Source organism: Mobula hypostoma, chromosome 1, assembly GCF_963921235.1.
Source record: "Mobula hypostoma chromosome 1, sMobHyp1.1, whole genome shotgun sequence".
Taxonomy (NCBI): domain Eukaryota; kingdom Metazoa; phylum Chordata; class Chondrichthyes; order Myliobatiformes; family Myliobatidae; genus Mobula; species Mobula hypostoma.
In genome coordinates, this window is record NC_086097.1 from 126,239,037 (window position 1) to 126,258,948 (window position 19,912).

Below are 19,912 nucleotides of genomic sequence, written 5' to 3' on the forward strand. Positions count from 1 at the left end.
GGAAAAGTAAGGGCATGTGTAGTACTTGTTCCACTTACAAGGATAAGTGCCGGGAGGGAGATCGGTGGGGAAGGATGGGGGGGGCGAACACCTTATATTCAACACCTTATTTTCTGTCTGGGCCAACACCTTGTATTCCGTCTGGGTAGCCTCCAATCTTACGGCATGAACATTGACTTCTCTAACTTCCGTTAATGCCCCTTCTCCCCTTTGTACCCTATCCCTTTATTTATTTATTTTTTTAATTCATTCTCTCTCTCTCTCCCCTCCCCCTCCCTCCCCTCTCCTCCCCTCCCTCCCCTCTCCTCCCCTCTCCTCCCCTCTCCTCCCCTCTCCTCCCCTCTCCCTCCCCTCCCCTCCCCTCCCCTCCCCTCCCCTCCCCTCCCCTCCCCTCCCCTCCCCTCCCCTCCCCTCCCCTCCCCTCCCCCTATAACTCCTTGCCCATCCTCTGCGTTCCCCCCCCCCACCTTTCTTTCTCCCTAGGCCTCCCGTCCCATGATCCTCTCCCTTCTCCAGCCTTGTATCCCTTTTGCCAATCAACTTTGCAGCTCTTAGCACCATCCCTCCCCCTCCTGTCTTCTCCTATCATTTTGGATCTCCCCCTCTCACTCCCACTTTCAAATCTCTTACTATCCCTTCTTTCAGTTAGTCCTGACAAAGGGTCTCGGCCCGAAACGTCAACTGTACCTCTTCGTATAGATGCTGCCTGGCCTGCTGCGTTCCGCCGGCATTTTGTGTGTGTGTTGCTTGAATTTCCAGCATCTGCAGATTTCCTCATGTTTGCGTTTTTAAACTTTTGTATTCTTAGTTTCTTATTTTATCTGCATGATTACTTTCTGCATCTTGTGAACCAGAGCACCAAGATCTCACTATAGGCAACAAGATTGCTCAAACTCACTGTTTATGAATATTAACAGAAAATACTGTGGAGGCTCAGGCAGCATCAGTGGAAAGAAATGTCTTAGCATCTGTGGAAAGAGACAAAAGGTTTGGGCTGAGTGTTCAATCAATTTCTGTTTCTTTGCTTCTGATTTCCAGTATCTGCAATATGCTTTAATACAGCTATCTGTAGTATTCCTTTTCTTACCCTGTCTCTTGCAAAAATGCCATCCCCTTCTCACAATTCCTCCGTCTCCGCCGCATCTGCTCTCAGGATGAGGTTTTCATTCCAGGACGAAGGAGATGTCCTCCTTTTTTAAAGAAGGGGGCTTCCCTTCCTCCACCATCAACTCTGCTCTCAAACGCATCTCCCCCATTTCACGCACATCTGCTCTCACTCCATCCTCCCGCCACCCCACAAGGAATAGGGTTCCCCTGGTCCTCACCTACCACCCCACCAGCCTCCGGGTCCAACATATAATTCTCCGTAACTTCCGCCACCTCCAATGGGATCCCACCAATAAGCACATTTTTCCCTCCCCCTTCTCTCTGCTTTCCGCAGGGATCACTCCCTACGCGATCCCTTTGTCCATTCGTCCCCCCCATCCCTCTGCACTGATCTCCCTCCTGGCACTTATCCTTGTAAGCGGAACAAGTGCTACACATGCCTTTACACTTCCTCCCTCACTACCATTCAGGGCCCCAGACAGTCCTTCCAGGTGAGGCAACACTTCACCTGTGAGTTGGCTGGGGTAATGTACTGCGTCCGGTGCTCCCGATGCGGCCTTCTATATATGGGCGAGACCGGACGCAGACTGGGAGATTGTTTCGCTGAACACCTACGCTCTGTCTGCCAGAGAAAGCAGGATCTCCAGTGGCCACATATTTTAATTCCACGTCCCATTCCCATTCTGATATGTCTACCCACGGCCTCCTCTACTGTCAAGATGAAGCCACCCTCAGGTTGGAGGAATAACACCTTATATTCCGTCTGGGTAGCCTCCAACCTGATGGCATGATCATTGACTTCTCAAACTTCCGCTAATGCCCGACCTCCCCCTTGTACCACATCCGTTAGTGATAATTTTTCAAAACTCGTTAGATTCTGGACTAGTTCCTGAGGATTGGAGGGTGGCTAATGTAACCCCACTTTTTAAAAAAGGAGGGAGAGAGAAACCGGGGAATTATAGACCGATTAGCCTAACGTCGGTGGTGGGGAAACTGCTGGAATCAGTTATCAAAGATGTGATAACAGCACATTTGGAAAGCAGTGAAATCATTGGACAAAGTCAGCATGGATTTGTGAAAGGAAAATCATGTCTGACGAATCTCATAGAATTTTTTGAGGATGTAACTAGTAGAGTGGATAGGGGAGAACCAGTGGATGTGGTATATTTGGATTTTCAAAAGGCTTTTGACAAGGTCCCACACAGGAGATGAGTGTGCAAACTTAAAGCACACAGTATTGGGGGTAAGATATTGATGTGAATGGAGAATTGGTTAGCAGACGGAAGCAAAGAGTGGGAATAAATGGGACCTTTTCAGAATGGCAGGCAGTGACTAGTGGGGTACCGCAAGGCTCAGTGCTGGGACCCCAGTTGTTTACAATATATATTAATGACTTGGATGAGGGAATTAAATGCAGCATCTCCAAGTTTGCGGATGACACGAAGCTAGGTGGCAGTGTTAGCTGTGAGGAGGATGCTAAGAGGGTGCAGGGTGACTTGGATAGGTTGGGTGAGTGGGCAAATTCATGGCAGATGCAATTTAATGTGGATAAATGTGAAGTTATCCACTTTGGTGGCAAAAATAGGAAAACAGATTATTATCTGAATGGTGACCGATTAGGAAAAGGGGAGGTGCAGCGAGACCTGGGTGTCATTATACACCAGTCATTGAAAGTGGGCATGCAGGTACAGCAGGCGGTGAAAAAGGCAAATGGTATGCTGGCATTTATAGCGAGAGGATTCGAGTACAGGAGCAGGGAGGTTCTACTGAAGTTGTACAAGACCTTGGTGAGACCACACCTGGAGTATTGTGTGCAGTTTTGGTCCCCTAATCTGAGGAAAGACATCCTTGCCTTAGAGGGAGTACAAAGAAGGTTCACCAGATTGATTCCTGGGATGGCAGGACTTTCATATGAAGAAAGACTGGATGAACTGGGCTTGTACTCGTTGGAATTTAGAAGATTGAGGGGGGAATCTGATTGAAATGTATAAAATCCTAAAGGGATTGGACAGGCTAGATGCAGGAAGATTTTTCCCGATGTTGGGGATGTCCAGAACGAGGGGCCACAGTTTGAGGATAAAGGGGAAGCCTTTTAGGACTGAGATTAGGAAAAACTTCTTCACATGGAGAGTGGTGAATCTGTGGAATTCTCTGCCACAGGAAACAGTTGAGGCCAGTTCATTGGCTATATTTAAGAGGGAGTTAGATATGGCCCTTGTGGCTATGGGGGTCAGGGGGTATGGAGGGAAGGCTGGGGCGGGGTTCTGAGTTGGATGATCAGCCATGATCATAAATGGCGGTGCTGGCTCAAAGGGCCGAATGGCCTACTCCTGCACCTATTTTCTATGTTTCTATGTTATTTATTTATTTATATACACACACATTCTTTTTTTCTCTCTCTCCTTTTTCTCCCTCTGTCCCCCTCACTATACCCCTTGCCCATCCTCTGGGCTTTTCCCCACCTCCCCTTTTCTTTCTCTCTGGGCCTCCTGTCCCATGATCCTCTCATATCCCTTTTGCCAATCAGCTCTTGGCTCCATCCCTCCCCCTCCTGTCTTCTCCTATCATTTCGGATCTCCCCCTCCCCCTCCCACTTTCAAGTCTCTTACTAGCTCTTCTTTCAGTTAGTCCTGACAAAGGGACTTGGCCCGAAACGTCAATTGTGCCTCTTCCTCGAGATGCTGCCTGGCCTGCTGCGTTCACCTGCAAATTTTATGTGTGTTGCTTGTTTTTCTATTACATTGATTTAAAGTGCATATTCTGACTTTTTTTATTATACTCTCTGTCACTGCTTTTTACTTTACCTTTCTATCCTTTTGCATCCTTCTGCTCCCCCTGCCATTTAGCTTTCATTATCGGTCGACTTGTATATGTTACACTGTCACGGAATACTCTCGACGGGAAAGGCGGTCATCTTGCTGAGCTCTGTTTCTGTATTTATCAGATGTGGAAAAATATCTGGATCTGGAGTTAATATATTTTAATTAAAATGCTTTTCTTCTTTAGAGCAAATTATGCTGAATGGGAAAAAACATATGAAACTCTAGCAGAGATGGTGGTTCCACGTTCAAGCAAGTAAGGAAGAGATATGATCTATTTCTTGTGAACTTTCCAGCTGGTATTGATTGAAAATTTGAGTAATGCTTACTGCTATGACTTTGATTTTGACCATCTTAAATAAACTGGTTATAATTTGTAGATTGTATCCAAGATGCAGAGGGGGAGAGAACCTGGAAACTGTAGTGTAATGGTTCAGCAGCATAGTAAGATTAATGATGCTCAGAATTCTGGTTCAGTGGGAAGAGAGTGGAGAAAGAGTATATAATTTGAGAGAGATGTGTGGCAAATTGAATTAAAGATAATTTTTGCTTCATTTGGGGGGGGCGAATGTAGAAAATTCTGATACAACCTGGAGTAAACTTATATGGGAAGGGCAGAATATAGGGGAAGAAAACACAATTTTATGGGGAAAGTAGTTGTATTTTTAAATGGGATTAAAGACAACTTGTTCTCAACCATGAAGTTAATCAGAGTACAAATATTTGAGTGCTTAACTTTCCAATGAAGCATGCTTCCAGAACAGCACCACTACATTTGCTTTAAAATTTGTACTTACTAGGGCTTTCATAAATATTTAGGTATTATTTTCAATGATACATGTGAAGTTGGATTTTCTATGAATGATTTAAAGTTCATATAACTACTTCCACTTTCAGAATACTAATACATTGGATGTGAATTTTTGTTGAAGATGGGCAGTGCAAGTTTGTGTTTAGTTCCAGATGTGAGAATTTGGAAATCTGCTGGACCCATCGAAACATTGTTCATGTGATTTTTTTTTTAAATGGTGAAAGAACTGGAAAGTGTGCAATTTATTGATAAATAAGGAAAAATTTATCAATTTCATCGCTGCTTTAAATTTTAGTGTTTTCAAGGGTTGGGCTTCGGTGTGTTGTTGGTCCAAGACCAGAACTGGGGAAGGCATGATATTTGTTGCAAAGAAATGATTACGTTTAAAGTACACCACATTCTATATCTTATGTACTTGATAAACCATGAACGAATCTGAAATGAGACCTATCCATATAATTTAGTGCTCAGTCTGTGTCCACATACAAGCAAGCTATCAAACTTTGTGCATTAAAACCTACACTCATTGGTCACTTAATTTGGTACAAGAATGGTCTTCTGCTGCTGTAGCCTGTGCACTTCAAGGTTCGACATGTTGTGCATTCAGAGATGCTCTTCTACACACCACTGTTGTAACGTGTGTTTATTTGAGTTGCTGTCTCCTTTCTGTTAGCTTGAACCAGTCTGGCCATTCTCTTCTGACCTCTCTCATTAACAAAGTCCTTTCGTCTACAGAACTGCTATTCCATGGATGTTTTTTTTTGTTTCTTGCACCATTCTCTGTAAACTCTAGAGCAGCCTTTCTCAACCTTTTTGCCCTGGTGGAACCCTTGAAATAATTTTCAGATCTCAGGGAACCCCTGCCTAAAAATTTTTATATGTGCAGCTCACGGTATTTTAGCGTGATCAGTAAGTTGTAGATATAATGCAAAAATAACTGTCAATGCTTTTTTGAGTAGAGAATGAATTTTTAGCTTACCTTTCATGAAATTAATCTCTTTTTCCCTTTTTCATAAATGTTAAACAAGAAAAAGCTTGCTCACACACGTAAGAAGTTGAAAACTCAGCAAAATGTTCATTGCTTTCCTATGAATGGCAGGATACTTTTCTTTCACAGAAATCCAGAACTTGTCCAAGGCAGGTTAATAAATCTCATCTTGAGTGCACGACCAGAGTGCAGCTCACAAAGTTCTTCCTCTTCTCTCAAAGTCAGGTTCTCAGGCTGAGCAGAACATTTGGGGAAAGGGTCCCTCACCCAGTCATACATGTGTTGAAAGGGAGGAAAAATGCTGTTCAATCTTGTTCTGCAGTTCTTCCAAGTGGTTTTCAATAAGGCTCAAGACTTTCTGATATCCTTCCTCACTCTTGAGCCCAAGTAGCAATGGAAACATTTCACAATTTCCTTTTGCATAATGATTTTTCCAAAGATTCAGTTTCCTTTTAAATCTAAGAATCTTGTCACTTGAAGTTAAAACATTTTCTCCAGGGCCTTGCAGAGACTTGTTCAACTGGTTCATATGTTGAAAAATGTCTGTTAAGTAGGCTAGTTTCTGCAGCCATTCTGCAACTTCAAAGCACTCAGCAAAACCTGGCCTACTATTTTCTGAAAAGCACTCATGCAATTCATCTTTCAGCTCAAACACCCTGTTGAGAAATCTTCCTCTGCTAAGCCACCGATTTCTGTATGTAGCAGAGGATTGGTGTGCTCTTTGTCCAAGTTTCCACAGTTTTTTAAACATTCTCTAGTGAACTGGTCTTAAAGCTACTAAATAACTTGCTTCCTGAATCGTTTTACTGACTGTGACTTTATTTTCAAAAGCTGTTTTGAGATTTGTTTGTTTTAAGATTCCAATAGTTTAAAATAATCAGCACTTTCATGTGTCATGTGGCTGTGATTCGTAGTTAAGGGTCTTTTCAATTTTGCTGGAGCCATTGCTACATTTTTATGTTGTTTGCCACCGACTAGGCACAGTGGAATAGGACAACTTGGATCACCAGTCCATATAAAACTCACTGATAAGCTGGTTTATTTGTAAAGATGGACTTTTTTGTATCTGTTGTTTCACTAGTGTAGTGAAATGATTCAGATTGTAATTCTTCATCATTAAGCTTATCAGAATTGTCCATAGGCCTAGGTCTAGAATTCTCTTCTTCTTACACCTCCTATTCAAAAATCGCCACACTGGACCACCTTTAGAATGAAAATTTCCCTACAATTTTCTACTACACTGGTAGTTTGTTCGCTCCTATAAATCAGTAGGCAGCACGTAAAGGGAAGTTGTGGGAGGTGTTTCGGAAGGGAGAGGCTGACATCACAGCCCAAGTTGGGCAAGTCTATTCAATGCTCAGAAAACACATTTCACGCTCCTCTTCGGCTTATTGTCCTCCCTTCCATCCAATACACTGCTCATCAATTATGGCCTCCCCATCTCATGTTAAAAACTGAGAAAGGACTCAACCAAATAAACACAATCCAACTGAGCACTGCCATACTGTGCTGAGATTGCTAGTGGGGCTATTCAGTCACTGCCTACCACTGCGAGTGCTAGCATTGCCCATTACGCGAAGTTCAAATACTGCTGGATGTTTTAAGTAGTCATATTGCACTGTCAGATATCCAAAAGCACTTAAAATGCTAGTCTATGTTGGCAAAACTAAGGGAGGGGCATTGCTGGCTCTCAAATTTTAGGATAAAAGTTTCTCCATTGTGTTGGATCCTGCCATTATTGAGAACATTAACGTACTTGAATGCATGAGGTTAGGGAGGAAAAAATCCTGTGCATCTGAACGTGACCACACCATGGACTAATGCAAGCAAAATCTACACAAATAATCTTTATTAATATTTCTTCCATTTTACCTCCATTCAAGGTTGATATACGAAGATTCTGATTGTGGCCTATATAATGTGACATTGTTCAGGAAGGCAGTTGATGACTTTCGACTGAAGGCCAGGGAGAATAAGTAAGAATTCCTGGTTGAATAATTTCTATTAGAGTTATGCATATTTAAAAACCTGATACATTCAGCTTTCTCTTGCTTTCTTTCCAGATTTATCGTGCGGGATTTCCAGTATAATGAGGAGGAACTGAAAGCAGATAAAGAAGAGATGACTCGTCTTTCAACTGACAAGAAAAAACAGTTTGTATGTATTTAAGTCTATGGCAGAGCAGATTTGATGGACCAAATAGTCCCATCTTATGTCTCTTATGTCTAACGGTCATTCCAAGACATGTAATTCTTTTGAGTGAAGAAATTCTTTTAAGACTTAATTGACACTCGTTATGTAATTTTACTCTCTTGTCTTAATCATAGTTATAGAAAAGTACAGCACAGAAGCAGGCCCCTTGGTCCATCTAGTCCATGCCGAAACATTTAAACTGCTTACTCCCATCAACCTGTACTGGAACCAGAGCCCTCCATACCCCTCCCATCCATGTACTTATCCAAGCATCTCTTGAACATTGAAATTGAGCTCGTATGCACCACTTGTGTTGGCAGCTCTTGCACACTCTCACAACCCTCTGAGTGAAGAGGTTTCCCTGCATGTTCCTCTTAAACTTTTTACCCTTAACCTATGACCTCTAGCTGTAGTTCCACACAACCTCGGTGGAAAAAGCCTGTTTGCATTTACCCTTTCTATACCCCTCATCATCTTGTATACCCCTATCAAATCTCCTCTCAATCTTCTACATTCCAAGGAATAAAGTCTTAACCTAGTCAATCTTTCCTTATACTCAGGTCCTCCGGTTCTGGCAACATCCTCATAAAATTTTTTTGTACTCTTTCAACCTTAATTACATCTCTTCTGTAGGTAGGTGACCAAAACTACACACAATACTCCAAGTTCAGCGTCACCAATGTCTTGTACAACTTCAACATACCATCCCATCTCCTGTTTTCATTCTTTGATTTATGAAGGACAATGGGCTAAAAGCTTTCTTTATGACCCTATCTACCTGTCTCGCCACTTTCAATGAATTATGGACCAGTATTCCTAAATCCCTTTGTTCTATCACACTCCTCAGTGCCCTACCGTTCATTGTGTAAGACCTACCCTGGTTGGTCCTACTGAAGTGCCTCTATTTAAACTACCAGTGAGATGTCGCATATGTTTGGTAGCATCACCTTAAATAGAAATTTTCCATATAGCCAACATCCACTGCCTTGCTTTCATCAACTTTCCCTGGTAAGTTCCTCAAAAAACTTAAGGTTGGTTGGTTAGATATGACCTACACACGTGTTGACTATCCCTAATCAGTCCTTGTGTATCCAAGTACTGATAAAACTGGTCCCTCAGAATACCTTCCAATAATTTTCCCACAACTGATGTCAGGCTCACTGACCAATAATTTCCTATACACTAGAAAATCTGCAGATGCTGGAAATCTAAGTAACACACACAAAATGCTGGAGGAAATCAGCAGGCCAGACAGCATCTATGGAAAAGAGTAAACAACGTTTCGGGCTGTTCTGTTGCATCTCAAACAACAGAACCCTAGACTATTGAGCTGCCAGTCCTACCCCTCCTGCAGCCAAGTCTCACTAATAGCTACAATATCATAATTCAATGTGTTGATTATTGTCCTGAGCTCATATGCCTTTCCTACAATATATGCGCAGATCAGGACATTAGTTGCACCATGCTCAACCTTTTTATTCCTGACTTTGTCTGCGGGTCTTAATAATATTTGTCTTCACAACTCTCCACCATCTCTACTGACACTCTGGTTTCCATCCCCCTGCAACTCTAGTTTAACCCCTGCCCACCCCATGCCATACTAACAAACCTTCCCACTAGGATATTTGTCCCTCTCCTAATCCACCTATGGTCTTTTATTAGCTCTCCTCCATTATGTCCTGTTTAAGTTTAGAGAAAATAAGAAGTCGGACATTTGATACATCTTTTAAATTTGAGCAAATCTGGCAACATTTTATTCAATATTTTCATTTAATTTGATTTATTACTCTTTCAATCTTTTTTTCTGAAGTTTTAGATTTGATCAGAAAGTCTTTCTTTTTTTTTTTGGTCGTATCCTCAAAATGGGCTACCCAGTCCCGTTTTTTGTTTTTTAGTGTAGTGGTTTTTAAAAATTTAAAACCCAATGTTTTTTCGTTTCATAAACTGATAAGAGGAGAATTGTTATTTTCATTTTTTATTACATATTTTATACTAGTTTAACAATATCTATGATTTTGACAATGTCTATCTTAATCTCGGTTTATATTGTTACTGATATATATATTTTTTTTTTGAGATAATTCTCCTCTTGTTGTATTTATGCTCCTTTTAAATCAATAAAAAGATTAATAAATAAAGAAAGGATATTTGTCCCTCTCTAGTTCAGGTACAAACTGCCTGTCTCTCCCTGGAAGAGACCCCAATGATCCAAAAATCTGATGCCCTTCCTCCTACACCAACTCCTTAGCCACATGTCAAACTGTATAATCTTCCTCTTTCTGGGCTCACTAGCATGTGGCATGGGTGCAATCCTGAGATTACAACGGTGGAGGTCCTACCTTTTAACTTAGCACCTAACTCCATGAACTCACTTTGCAGAACCTCGCCACTCTTCCCACCTGTTCCATTAGTATCTACGTGGACCACGGACTCTGGCTGTTCACTCTTCCACTTAAGAATGCTGAGGACTCAATCTGAGATGTCCCTGACCTTGGCACCTAGGAGGCAACATACTATCTGGGCATCTCATTCTCATCCACAAAACCACCTCTCTGTTCCTGTAATTAACGAATCCCCTGTCACCACAGCTTGCCTCTTCTCCTTCCCTTCTGAGACACAGAGCCAGACTCAGTGCCAGAGGCTTAATCATTGTGAATTGCCTTTGCTAGATCATCTCCCCTCTACAGTATCCAAAGTGGTGCACCTGTTGTTTAGAGTGATGGCCACAGGGGTACTCTGCACTGGCTGTTTAACCCTTTCCCTGTCCTGACTGGCACCCAGTCTCCTGTGTCCTGCGCCCTGGGTGTAAGTACCTTGCTATATGTCCTATTTGTCATCCCCTTGGCCTCACGAATGATTCGGAGTTCATTCAGTTGCTGCTCCAATTCCTTAATGTGGAGTGTTAGAAGGTGCAGCTGGATGCACTTCTCGCGGGTGTAATGGTCGGGGACACTGGAGGTCTCCCTGCCTTACCACATCCTGTAAGAGGAGCATTCAACTATCCTGGCTGGCATCCCTACTGCTCTAATTGAGTATAAAGAAGGAAAAAAAATAAACTGGGGGAATAAAACCTATTTACAGCTTTTTTGCTTTCTCTTACTCAAGCCTCTCCTTGCGAAAGCCTCAAATTCCCTACTCCAATACTGTCCACTCCAAAAATGGCCGCTCCACATCTCTGCCTTATTTTAATTTGTTCTTTCCAATCAATCCCAGTTGTTGACTGGTCACTGCTCAAAACTCCAAACTGCTGCAAGTCAATGCCTTATGTACTGAATTAGCGAACCTGAGTGGGCTACATCTTCTCACGCTTATGATCTCTGATTGGCTACTGCTTTTATATATATTAAAAAAAAGATTGCTCTGGTCAAGCCCTTTAAGAATATTGTGTTTCAGTAAGATCAGCACTCTTCTGATTATAAATGAGCGCAAACTGAACACGAATAATATATATATATATATATATATATATATATATATATGAAAGTAGTTGTACTTAAAAGAAAATGTCATTCCCTCCATAACCAGAAACATTGTTGTGAAACATTGCTGAACTGCCTCCAGTGATGATAAATCTTGAATAAAAGAAACAAATCTGAACAGTGTTGTCCTCATTAATGCCTTTGCAGCTGTTTTTTAGACTTAACTACCTCAGTACTCCATCCCCTTTGAAATAAAAACCATCATTTTCTTATTCTAATAACCTGCACGATACCCAGGATAGTCCAATTTTCCAGCATTTGGCCCATGACCTTCTAAACTTTTTCTATCTATATACCTGTACAACTATCTTTTAAAGGTTGTTATTGTTCCTGTCTCTACCATTTCCTCCAGCAGCTCATTCTACACATGTTCCACCCTCTGTATATAATTAAAAAGTTGCTTTCAGGCTTCTGTTAAATCTTTCCCTTCTTCCCTTAAACCTAAGCTAGCAAGCCATCAGTGTTTCATGTACAAGAACACCCAAATTATCGGTGGCAAGGTAGCGTAGCAGTTAGTGCGTTGTTTTACAGCACTATTTGTAAGATTGAAATTTGATTCCTGCCAATTCTGTCAGGAGTGTGTATGTTCTCCCTGTGACTGCATAACTTTCCTCTGGGTGCTCTGGTTTTCTTCCATATTCCTAAAAACATATAGTTAGGATGGTATGTAGTGGGCATACTGTGGTGGCACAGGAAACATGGCGACACAGCATGGGCTGCAAAGCACAACTTTGCTGGTTTGAGTTGATGCAAGCAACTTATTTCTCCATATGATTCGACGTACAGGTCTTTAATCTTATGATCTTTAAAAAAATCACCTCATGTTCAGTTTTCTGTTTAAATAATGTTAAATATTCATCTTTCTAAAGTTAACAGATTCCCTTTCACACACAATACTTCGTTTGTCAACTTTTTGCTCTCTTATTTAACCTATGAATATCTCACTGTATCATCCTCAAGCTTACTATTCTACCCAACTGTATTTCATTTGCAAATACAGTGCATCTACTGCCTTGAGATCATGAATATACAGGTGCCACCCTCCCCCCACATTACAGCTGTTTAAGTAACAAATTTGTCATTACAGAATTTATCATTTGCTTCCCAAAAATTTTAATTTAAGGAATAAAATTTGCTGTTACAGAATTTGTGGGGGCAAAAAAACAAGTGTGTGCAATTGTGTTTTTATTTAATTTGCATTTCTTGACCTATTTGATTCTGATAATTGTGATTATAAAGTTGTAGAAAACTACAGCACAGAAACAGGCCCTTCAGTCCATGTAGTCTGCCCAAATTATTATTCCGACTAGTCCCATTGACCTGCACCCATACCCTTCCCATCCATGTACCTACCCAAATTTCTCTTGAGTGTTGAAGTTGTACCTGCATCTACCAATTCTGCTTGCATCTACTTCCACATTCTCACCACCCTGAGTGAAGAAGTACACCTTCAGGTTCCCCTTAAACGTTTCACCTTTCACCCTTAGCCCAAGACTTCTAGTTCTAGTTTCACCCAACCTCAGTGGAAAAAGTCTGCTTGCATTTACCTAATCTATACCCCCCCCCCCCCCCGGTAATTGTGAATACCTTATGATCTGTTTTCAAGGAGCACAGACCTCTTCCGTCCATCATGCAGGGGTCACCCATATGTGTCGCAAACGGTTGTTGTGTCAGTACTGATCCTTGCAGCACTCAGTTTGTTACAGGCCATGATCCGAGAATGACTATTCAGCAATGAGTTTTGAGGTTTGCACAATTAAAGTGAAGAAAATGCAGTTTCTGAAAGCCCTGAAAGTCAGCACTCATTTTCTTGAATATTTAATCCCTGGATGAAAGCTGTTTTAAGTTTGGAACTCTGCTGCATTAGATCCACCTGAAACCAGCTGCCCATATGTGCATTTTGATTTGGTATTCTTTCTTGTCAGCAGAGCAAAGTCAAAGTAGATTTATTATCTAAATATGTACATGTTACCATATACTACCTTTAGATTCATTTTCTAGCAGGCATTTACAGGAAAATAAAGAAATACAATAGAATTTATGAAAGAAATACATTAAAGTCTGACAAACAACCAATATGCAAAAGAAGATGATACAATTTTAACAAATAGTGATACATGATTTATATTTGGTTCTTTGTAATTTGGATTATTTTTATTTGGGATTATAAAGAAAAATGGGTATCATAACCACAATATATGCTGCATGTACATCTAATAGAGGCATGCAAAATCTGACTACACGGTGCCCTTGAACTTGAGAGAATTTCAATAATGTTTCTGCAGTTCACCAAGGTGCTGATGAATGTTAACCAACATAGTACTCTTGAAGTTAATTGTGCCTTTGATGTGATGCAACAAGTACAAAAATACCCAACCACAAGCATTGTATCTTAACATAGAAGTTCAACTTTTAAGCAACACACATCATAGTTGCTGGTGAACACAGCAGGCCAGGCAGCATCTCTAGGAAGAGGTACGGTCGATGTTTCAGGCCGTGACCCTTCGTCAGGCCCTCTTCCTAGAGATGCTGCCTTGCCTGCTGCGTTCACCAGCAACTTTGATGTGTGTTGCTTGAATTTCTAGCATCTGCAGAATTCCTGTTGTTTGAGCTCAACTTTTACATCATTTTATGTGAGTTACTCTGGATTTCTAGCATCTGCAGGATCTTTTATGTGATGCACTGTGATGTTTGTTTAAATTAGTTAAAAAATTAAACTATCAAGAGCAATCTTTAATACCAAGTAAATTACCATTTCAGTTTAATTTGGAGTATTGATTTTCTGTGACATTCCTTGGGGTGAGTTGAGAAAAAGAGCAATGTCTATCTTATATAGAAATAGCGGATAGAAAAATAATTGGACATGGGCAGAGAACTGGGCTAAATAAGATGACAAGATGAGGTGGGCGGTACCTGTTTTAAGGAAACTTGAGGGAAAATACTAAGCAGGCCACAAGAACATATAAGAAGCCGTTCACAAAGCATGCAAGGGGCTAGCTGATAGTGCAGAGTAGCCCAGCCCTACATTCAATAAAGTGGGAAGGTAATGGACAAAAATGCCATTTGTGCCTACGGATAACAGAAAATAGGATGAAGATCAGAGGAGGAGCCTTGATGCATTTATATTCAGCTAGCACTATATATTGCCAGAGCCTGCGAACATGTAAGCATGTTTCCAAGGATCACCTAGGAGCTAGTGTAAAGGAAGCCAGCAGAGGTAGACATCCAATCAAATGTAAAATTTTGGAACAGAGAGTGGCTGATAAATAGCAAAATCCTTTTTTTTTCAACTTTTAATTTTTTTGAAAGATATTGAGCAGGCCAGGCAGCATTTATGGGGAAGAATAAATAGTCAAACATTTCAGGCAGAAACCCTCATCAAGTCTGAAATGTCAACTGTTTATTGAGTCTGATTAAGTGTCTCAGCCTGAAACATCAACTGCTTATTCCTCTACATAGATGCTGCCTGACCGGCTGAGTTCCTCCAACATTTTTTATGTGTTACTCTGGATTTCCAGCATGTGCAGAACCTCTCCTGTTTAACAGAATTTTGTTTTTGAAGGGAACCTAGAAACAAGGCAAAAGTAGCCATTATGTAAACATTATGCTTCTATGTTAGGATGCAATGTTTGTGATTGGGTATTTTACTATTGATCAAAAAATGATCCTGCTATTAGTTGACATCTTACAAGGTGTATCAGTTCCACAGCTAGAAGTTCAACTACATTGAAATCTGAATAAATTTAATCAGATTGTGGGAGTTATTTTTTTGGATGAGGGTGAGATGAGCAAAATTACTTGGCACCATACTACATCTATGTGATTGTTTTGCAATTTCAAATGTTTAGATAAACACTTGCTAATTATCTTTTATAGCTATGCCCTCTGGAAGGCTAAAAGTAGGAAATGAATGAGAATATAAAATTGACTTTGCTACATCTAATTGTGATACTAGGATAAGTTAAAATAAGGGGTTGTTTCATATTTAGCAATAATACTGTACATACTGTCTTGTGCATCTTAATTGAAAATTATCTGAAGTGTTTTTTAAACAGTTAAAACTGAGTCTGTTCTGCCATTCCATCATGGTTGATTTATTATCCCTCTAAACCCCATAGTCTGCCTTCTCTGTTTAACCTTTGATGCCCTTACTAATCAAGAACCAGTCAACCTCTGCTTTAAGTATTTATTTATTTAATTTACTGATGCACTACAGAGTGGCCCTTCTGGCCCCTCAATCCATGCTGCCCCAACAACCTAATCACAGGACAATTTACAATGACCAATTACCTACCCACCATGTCCTTAGACTGTGGGAGAAACTGGAGGACCTGGAAAAAACCCACACATTTCACAGGGACTCATTGCTGAGCAGCGTCGGAATTGAACTCTGAACTCTGGAATTCTCAAGCTGTGATGGTGTCACGCTAACCACTACATTACTGTGACGCCCAGTGAAATAGCCTCCCCAGCCTTCTATGGCAATGAATTCCACAGATGCACCCCCCCCAAAGAAATTCCTCCTCATCTCTGTTCTAGAGGGACGTCTTTGTATATTGAGACACTCCCGCTATAGGAAGCATCCCTTCATCTTCAATGCCTAGATAGAATGCATAAACTGTATAAAATGTATTGCAATGAACTATTTCCTCAAATGTGTTGTACTGTTTATTTGTAGGGTCCTTTGGTGCGATGGCTGAAAGTTAACTTCAGTGAGGCTTTTATTGCATGGATTCACGTGAAAGCCTTACGAGTGTTTGTAGAGTCTGTTCTAAGGTACTGATTACTAATTTGAAACTTCACAGTGCAAATGCTATTATACAATAAGTTTTTAATGTTATCAGTTTAATTCTTAGTTGTAAATCAAAGTATAATGTTTGTGCTTGGATATTTCATATTCAGGGTACTGTAGTGGTTAGCACAGTGCTATTACAATTCAGGGCGTTGTAGTTCAGAGTTCAATTCCGATGCCATCTGTAAGGAGTTTGTACTTCCTCCCCATGGCTGCATGGGTTTCCAGGTTTACTTCCACATTCCAAAGTCGTACTGATTATTAGGTTAACTGGTCATTGTAAATTGTTCTGGGTTTTGGTTAGGGTTAAATAGGTGGTTTGCTGGACAATGTGGCTTGCTGAGCCGGAAGGGCCTGTCTGCGCTGTATCTCTAAATAAATAAATATACATTTGCTACTGATCAGAAACCACTTCAGCACTCGTACTTGACAGGTCAATTAAGGTAAATCAATTAAGGTTTTCTGATTTTGTATTTTTCTTCTAGGGTCTAAATCATTGTCAGAATTTCTAACATTTGTGGTCAACATAAACTTGGGAGAGGTAGCACTCAGAACAATTTACCAGCAGTTCACTTGTACTGAAATGCAAAAAAGTTTAATGAAATTGTTAAAAGGAAAGGCAAATCCTGTTGCAGAGCAATTTGGAGATGACATTATTTCATCTTCTTTCCTTACGTACATAAGCCCATCACCCCTATTGATGCATTGGCTGCCAACAGCATCTTGCCAATGTCCTCAGTCTTGGGCTAGTTTTTCAAATTGTTCCATCTTTGTGGTGTCCTTCGTCTCCCACGGATGAGATCTTTGGTGCTGCTGTTGGTGTTTCTGTAGCTCTGGGTTTTTGGAGATGGGGTTGCTAGTCCCATGCCCAATCCTCCTCCTTTTCTAGCTGGGCTTGGGACCATCCATGGCAGAGTTATTCCATCTTCCAGTATTTGCATATTCAGAGCTGTTTTGGATGCTTAGCTTTTGTACTTCTGTTTCTTTCACTTTAATTTTGAGTTGGATTATATTTGCTGAATGACATCCTAAACTGAATATTCTTAGAAAATGATTTTAATTAGTAGAGTAATGTCAATGCAATTAAATGTGAGTTGAAGGAGAAGTTGTACTTTTTTTTCAAATGCTTGTAAATTGTTGAGTGCTATCCTACCAAGTTTGTTGACCACAAATGTTAGAAATTCTGTCAATGATTTAGACCCTAGAAAAAAATTATAAAATGTGAAAAGCCCGCACTACACTAATCCTTGTGAGATCGCCTTGTCTTCTGATTATCTCTACCCTGTGCTTTCAGTTAGCTACCTATTCTGCTTCCTGTCCCTTAACTTTATTTTTCTGTCCCTAACTTTATTTTGAACATGAAGGTTTTTATGCAGTACCATAAGGCCTTTGTCTTCAAATGATCAACTATTCCATCTTCTTATATTCAGCTTATTTCCTTCCCATTAAATGTTTAGGGGTTTAGTGAGTTGTGAGACCATAAGACCATAGAAGCAGAATTAGGCTATTTGGCCCATTGAGTCCGCTCCACCATTCCACCATGGATAATTTATTATCCCTCTCAACACCATTCTCCTGTCTTCTCCCTATAATCTTTGACACCCTTACTAATCAAAAACCTATCAAACTCCACTTTAAATATTACCATGTCTATGGCAATGAATTCCATAGATTCATCACCCTCTCACTAAAGAAATTCTTCCTCATCTCTGTAAGAAACATCCTTGTGAACTAAAATGTGCTGTTACTTGAAATAATCAAAAAGTGCCAGATCACTACAGATAATTTTACAAAAGGGAATTTAATCTGGTATTCAAAGGATAAACATCTTTTCAGTTTCCAGTGTCAAATAATTGATCCATTGAGATTTTTTTATCACTGTACTTTGCTATCAGCTTGTGGTTAAATCTAAAATCTTTAAATAGATCATGCCAGCTATCCATATTCCAGAGAATTGTAGTGTCTAAATTCTGGAGTCTGGCGTGGTAGGCTGCGTACTGTAACAGGACCCCCCTCTCCTACAGCCGAATCCTGATGGCTCTGGCTGCTCGGAGTGACTTTGACAGTAATCATGGATCAGTGCTGGGGGTAATTTGATAGACCTCAGAGTCTCCTTAATAGGTTGACTAGAGTACAATGTCGAAACAGGGTTCAGACCAGGGTCCTAATCTGACTCCAGAGACTTGACCAAATCAGAGTCCAAATCTTCTTCTGTATCCTCAGATGACGGCAACAGGGCACTATGAATGGTCTTTGTCCTCCTGGGACTAGGCTCTGAGAATCTGAGTTTAGGAGCCTTGCCCTTTCACGGGACCTGTGACTGAGTCCCTCAGGCTTGGCTGCTAGGGCTCCGGAATTCTTGAGCACATCTTTGGTGGGTTATTTTTCTCGCTTGTCCCTTTCTCTGCAGTTCCAACACACCTCCGACTAGGCAGGGTCAGAACTCTCACAGTCCTGTTGAAATCTTCTCACTATGGCTGGCCACAGCTGACGAGAGACTCCGATATCCTGCTGGGTCTGTGTTGGCTAAATCATACTGTGACAAGAGGCCTAGGTGAGGATGGTAAGGATCCAAGTGCTGGACTATCTGAGACTAGAATTGAAACACGATTTTGAGACTGAGATGAGAAATTGAGTTCTTGACTGGATACTAGATAAAAACCTGACAAGACGAGACGAAAATCCAAATGAGACAGAAATCCTTAAGTCAACTGCAATCTGAACCAAAGTTGAGCTGACGGTTGAACACTGAACCTGAATTTCGGTGCTCTTTAAATATCCAAATCTTGACATCAAAACTTGGCTGCCAATTAGTGGAGTGGGCCAGAATCTATAAAGGGACCACGCCAGCTATCTGTATGACAATCATCGCATCTAAACCCCAGAGGCTGGCACGGTCGGGTACATTCTGTAAGATGACAAGGTACAAGATGAGGATTGATTTTGTGGAAAATATTTTTGCTTAAACTATTCCTTCCCCCATCCACTATCTTTGGGGGCGGGTGGGATCTATATGCGGATAAAGTATGGCTTAACACTTAAAAATATAAACTTAGCAGAAGACCTAAGACTGTTAATGTTCTTGCATGTTAGGTGTCCTGACAATGTTTCTGTGCAGATCTTTGTGTTGAACCTCTAAGTAGCTTATTATTTTTGCAGATTGCTAAATTTGCTAATGATTTAAAGATGGGTAGTTTCATCGCTAATCAACTGGACTCTGAAAACTCACACTTGGTCATCAATCACACTTTTACTTGTGCACAAGGAGAGCAGCATGGCTTCTGTCACTATAATTTTCTCCAGTCTGAACAGAGAAATGCCATTTTTATACATAATTGACTAGCAGTTGCCAATATTGACCATTTGGTGAACTTGTGTATGTTCAAACTCCCTTTTTTTGTATAAATCACCAATCACACTACAATAATACAAGTATTAATAACCAATAGAATTTCCATGCTAAAGGTCAATAATACTTCAGAATTAGTAAAATAACTGATCAGTAGTAAGTGTTACCCTAGAATTCTTTGTTTGCATCCTTGTCTTTTGTATTCCAAAATGGCTCTGGTCCCTGCTGAGCAAAAGGAAGCTGTGCTTTTCAAAGATCTTTCTTAAAGATCCTTTCTTGTCTGGGCTGGCTGCATACGACCTGTAAGCTATCCTTGCCTGGACATTTTCAATCCTTACCTTGCTGCAACTTGCACAGTAAACTGTGAGAGAGGC

The 19,912-nt window shown here is 40.7% G+C and overlaps 1 protein-coding gene across 1 annotated transcript in view; it reads left to right on the forward strand.

Moving 5' to 3' along the window:
- Nucleotides 1-19,912, forward strand: part of atp6v1c1a (ATPase H+ transporting V1 subunit C1a) — a 97,747-nt gene that overhangs the window by 69,038 nt on the left and 8,797 nt on the right. The window contains exons 8-11 of the mRNA XM_063055542.1: nt 4,114-4,182; nt 7,609-7,701; nt 7,789-7,882; nt 16,076-16,173. Coding sequence (XP_062911612.1) covers nt 4,114-4,182; nt 7,609-7,701; nt 7,789-7,882; nt 16,076-16,173 — 354 coding nt within the window. The remainder of the gene's footprint in view (nt 1-4,113; nt 4,183-7,608; nt 7,702-7,788; nt 7,883-16,075; nt 16,174-19,912) is intronic.